At 43.2% G+C, this 5346-nt stretch overlaps 1 protein-coding gene across 1 annotated transcript in view; it reads right to left on the bottom strand.

Annotated features, from left to right (window-relative positions):
- The window catches only part of FMNL2 (formin like 2), a 133235-nt gene that overhangs the window by 118575 nt on the left and 9314 nt on the right, over window positions 1–5346 (bottom strand). Inside the window, exon 4 of the mRNA XM_019553613.1 lies at window positions 3178–3261. Coding sequence (XP_019409158.1) covers window positions 3178–3261 — 84 coding nt within the window. The remainder of the gene's footprint in view (window positions 1–3177; window positions 3262–5346) is intronic.

Genomic DNA, 5346 nt, shown 5'->3' with positions numbered 1-5346 from the left:
AGGGGGGTAAGGGGGGCCCAGCTGGAACTCTGCCAGCCTGCAAGGGAAAAGCCACGGTTTCCCACATTTTTCTCCTTTAAAAGAGAATATATTTTTAAAATTTGTTCACGACCCTTTCATATATTCTTGCAACCCACTTTTGGATCATGGCCCATGGGTTGAGAAGCACTGTATTAGAGTATAAACTCTGGAGCAGGGACTGCCTGCTACTCTGTGTTTGTACAGTACCCTGCAAAATCGGGAACTACTGCAACTGTAAAAAAAACACCAGCACCAATAAGACTATTACACTGATAATTTATTATCCTCATTCAGTCTGAAGCAAGGAGCCCGCTTTTAGCATAGCAGTAAAAGGGCAAGCATAGTCAGAAGTTTTGCAGTAACAAAAGAATAGGAAACCTGCTTTGCACCCATGGGACATCTACTGCAGTATCCTATCCCTGACAGTGATCAGAATCAGATACTTCAGAAGGTGGTGTTATAATTCCTCCATGTTCCGTTTTGGGGTAATTTGCCCCATAAACATTTCAACAAAGCATGAGACCCATGGTTCCAATTTTAATTCACTATCTTCCACATTTCCTTTTACCTCTCTACCCATTTCTCCACAGACTAGTCAGACACAGAACATCAGCAAATGCCTTACAAACTGCTCAAAAAAGCATAGAGAGACTTCTCTAATCTAAAACCCTTTTTCCTTCAGGTCATTAGTTCAAATCCAGCACAGAACCACATGGAATGAAAGTTAACTTCCCTAGGGTGTTTTGTTAAAGCACGTACTTTTTTTGTTTTTGTAAGATAAAAAGATGAAAAATGTTATAGAGTAATAGTTGATGTCAATACAAAACAACAATTCAAGCTCTGCTTCAATTAAAATTGAAAGCATATATTACCCACACAATTTATTCGTGGGAAAATGTGTGTTAGCCATGTGCCATAATTATGTGAACAAATATAAATATTTCATGCACCATATGCTGTATTATGCTGCCTTTATAGATGCCTGCCTCCTGGCAGCTCTAATTTACACTGGATGGCAATCACTCTCAAGGGGGTTGACAAGGGCAGCTGGGGAGTTGTGACAGATAGCAGAACTCCAGTCACACTTCCCTGAATACCCCAAAGTATGTCCCCTATATGCAGGCTGGGCACAAACTACTGGCACACAGCCAACTATTCTGATTCCCCACTTCAGGATCCTCCCGTGTGAGAAATTGTCAGAGTGGTTAGGACAGCTCTTTGCCCTGGCCATCAGAACAGTGAAAAAGGGGCCCTATCTTGACCAAGCAGACTCAATGTGCTTTTACAACTCCACTAAGCCCTGCGTTTCTCCCCCCGCTATCCTGTGCTGTACATGCTTCCTATCCTGCTCAGCCCTGTTACCTGTATGTTGTAGACATCAAGACTTACATGAAGTGGCAGCAGTTGTGCGCTAAAACCCCAAGACGTGAATGAGTATCTAGGCCACGTGATACACTTCCTGTTACTAAAATTTTGTACCATGCAAACTGACATGGTATAAAACCAAGGACAAAGGTAACGATCCAGAGATGCTCACCCTTTGACAGTACATGCTCTAGGCAACAGTCCCTTGGGAAACTAGTTACTTACAGTCAACTAAACAATTTGCTGGAGTATCTCAGTAATGTGTAATTTTCAGCAGTACAGTGCTTAAAACGCTCTGCATGAAGTATTCAAGGAATGCAAGCAGAGAGCTCTGTATCACAGTTTACTTCAAGATACTCTGGTTTCATTGTAAGCTCAACTATTCTGTGGGATGAATGCAACATGTCCCACAAAACTCTTTTCTAACCTAATCACAATCCCTCAACATGGTTATACACCCTCCAGAATTCTCATTCCAAGTTCCTAAACTATGACTCTTTTTTGTGGTTACATTTCATGACTTCATTCTTTCATTGCATATAGGTTTGCTTTCTGTGGAATAGGTCCACAACAAGTTACTGAAAGATAACTGGGGCAGAGATTCTCAACCAGGAAGTCATGGCACCCTGGAATGCCGGGAGATCCTTTTAGAGCCAGCAGGGTTGCTGGGTAATATTAGCACTAGTAGGTGGGCAAACACCTACATAAGATTCACAAGACAAACTCAAGAGATTTCAAAAAGGAATCTGCAATGTCAAAAATATTGTGCCCTGCGGTGGCCTTTCTGAATTCTTTGCAACAGAAGAATTGTTCTGTTATTTTTCCATAGTCAGAAACTAAGTGAAAGCTAAGAGCCTGCATCTTCCAAGTGCCTCGAGTCTAAGAAGGGATGCCTTGAGCCTAAAAAAGTAGAGAACCACAGAGTTAGGGTGTGAGGTTACACAGAGTCATTTACTCCACAGTAACTGTCCATGTGCATGCTTTTACCCCGTGGGGAATGTGAGATAGGAAAATGAGGGATAAGCTTTCTTTCACTTAACGCAGGGTAAGTACAAGCCTCTGGGCACTTACTGTATGATAACTTGTTCATGAGTCCATGCTCTCATTGATAACTGTCCTTATGGTAGAGCCCTATTTTGGTCTTAGCTCAGAAATCTGTCTCCCTTTTATTGTGCTCTGAATTCTTTAAATACTCTGTTTCCCCTTTGGTGCTACAGAGCCCACATGTTAACTGTAATACATTGTTCTGAGCGCCAGCATCAACAGTGCTGCTGGTGCACATAGCTCTCTTGGCATATGGTGATGTTTAAGCTCAAGTTGTTACTCAACCTCTGGAAATGAAGAAATAATTCAGGCCACATGCCCATTCACACTTTGCTAAGGTTGCTAGTTCATGCCTATCATGACAATAGTTTTGTGATATGAGAATTGTATACAAACTGAACCAAAACCATTCACCAAGACACAGGAAGAATTATTAGCCCAAACCAAACTCAAACAAGCAGACAAAAGGTGAAGAAAGACCATTCTCCTTAAAGTTGGACAAGCAGCAAAACATTCAAAGGGGAGAGAATAAGATCAGATGGAGAAAAGTGTTATTTTACAGATGATTAAAGAGTACTGTTGTATAGTTTCAAAAGGATGCTACAAGTAATGGCCTATACAGCCACAGAAATGAAAAAGCCAAGGAAATGTTTGACCTTGACCTTGGCCTCTCTCTAAAAGACCGGGAAAATACTGAAGAAACCCAGCTTGTGCCATATGCTAGAAGCCATCCCCAGTGCTCTTTACCTGATCGCAGATCAGCTCCCATTTCTTCTCATTGTCATATTGCCGCAGTAGCCTGGCTTTGTCAGGTGGCAAGTTCATTGCATTCTGTGGAGACAGAGAAAACAAACGTGAGAGACCGCAATGGACCTAAGGTCAAGAGGAGTCAGACAAGAGCAAACCAAGGCAGTACGACTGTGGTTGTTTAATAGTTTCAGCTCAATTCCTGGTGTTTAAAGGGACCTTTTGTATCTCTAGCTTAGCCCAGGAAGTGCTAGTAAAGCAAAAAGAGAAAGAAAATCAACTATGCTCAATGGTGAGCTACAATGAAAACTGGTGGAATTGCATTACTATTTCTTAAAGAGAGCACGCTTCAGAAGCATACTACTTCCTAAATATTGGGTGAAGAATAAAGTCTTGATCGCTCTTTAAAAAAAAATACAGGACCTCGCAGTCTTATCTGGGTGAAGTCATGTTGCCAGTGAAGACTGCTAGAAACTTCCCAGCACAAACAGATTATTCCTGCCTTTGACATGGTGAATGCCTGTATTGCCTGCATTTTACAAACATTAATAGGTCTCTCAAGATACTTCCCCTGCTCACACACCTATGGACCTGTCTGCCATGCAGCAGCATATCTAAACAAATATTTTTTTCATCTGAGGTACACAGAATCAAACAACTCACCTGTCTTTGGAAGTGCCAACAGTACAATGAAAGATTAGTATGTAACACATTTCAGCGCTGCCTAATAGATCAGGTATGTATAGCAAAAGCAGCTGCAGCGTCGATACAGCAATCAGTGTATGTTCTTTGTTTAACAGTTGGAATTTCAGGGAAGGCAGCTGCATAACGACATTTACAGCCCTAGGGCCTGCAACCTTGAACCTGGGAGAATGGCCTTGGCAGCACAGTAGCTTTCTCCTGACTGCCACCCACACCCTCCCAGGCAGTTGTTGCCTTCATCGGAGCCTGAGGCTCCCTGAGACCCAGATGGCTGGTCCACAATGCCTGACCAAACACTTTCCCTATTTAAATCAAGAACAGGAGAAGGGGGTGTCAAGGTATAGGACTCTTCTCGATCTTTAACTGTACTCCTGCAACTCTGCTCACTTTTTGACTCTTTGGTTCCTGCCTGAGTCTGTGCCTAATTCCCTGCCTCTGGCTCCTGGCCTTGCCTATTCCTGACTCCCAAGCTTGTGCAGGGAGTAGGGATTTGCAACCTTTTCTTGACTGAAAGCACTCCTTGTTAGCCTCAAGGCATTCCTTGGAAAATGTCAGCTCTTGCTTTTAACTTGTCTGACTACAGAAAAATAATATAGCAGTTCTTCTATTTCAAAGACCACAGGAGGTCAGAATATTTTTGACACTATGGATTCCTAGTTGAAATCCTGGACTTACCTGTGAATCCTATGTAGGTGTTTGTACAACTAACAATGCTAATATTGCACAGCACACCGTGGCACCCTTAAAAAGATCTCATAGCACCCCAGGGTGCCACAGCACTTTGGCTGAAAACCACTGCTCTGACTGCTGACATCCCAGCTATATACTCCCAACAGCAGCTAGTACAGAGGCAACAATAAATACAAGCACCCAATGCCATCTGAAGTAGAAAATGAATAATTTGGCAAGCAAATTTCGAAACATTCAGCCCATGAGCTGAGCAATTTTACTGTATCAAACTACCCATGACACTAAGACAAATTTATCCTTGGGACCCCAAAAAAACAACTAGTAGAGTCCACATCCTACCCTGAGTTATATCTGTCAAGTCAATAGAAAACTCCTAACAAAGTAGACACGCCACAGGTTTACTGCTAAGGAAAAGACATCTATGTTGTGAATGGGCAGGTATCATAACCAAAGTACTAACCCCAAGGAGCTTTGGCAACAAGCTATGTAGAGCAGAGCAGTATTGTGCGGTCTTCTAGGACGGGGTTGTCAACCAGGGGTACGCATACCCCCAGGGTTACTTCAAAAGGTCGTAGGTGGTATGTGTGAGCAGACGGGGACGGGGCATGCCCTGGGGTGTTCCCACACTTTGCCTCTTACCTGGGGGAAGGGGACAGGAAAGGGGAAAGACAAGCTGGGCATCACCGGCTCCGCACGGCACCCCACAGCTCTTCCTCACCCCCACCCTAGTTCACTACCCCTTTACAGCAGAGTTGCAAGGGTCTGAATGGCAGGAGG

This window comes from Crocodylus porosus, unplaced genomic scaffold (genome assembly GCF_001723895.1).
Source record: "Crocodylus porosus isolate Cpor-Errol unplaced genomic scaffold, CroPor_comp1, whole genome shotgun sequence".
NCBI classification, from domain to species: Eukaryota; Metazoa; Chordata; order Crocodylia; family Crocodylidae; genus Crocodylus; species Crocodylus porosus.
Note: the sequence above shows the minus strand (reverse complement) of the source record. Positions and strands in the feature narration are given on the sequence as shown.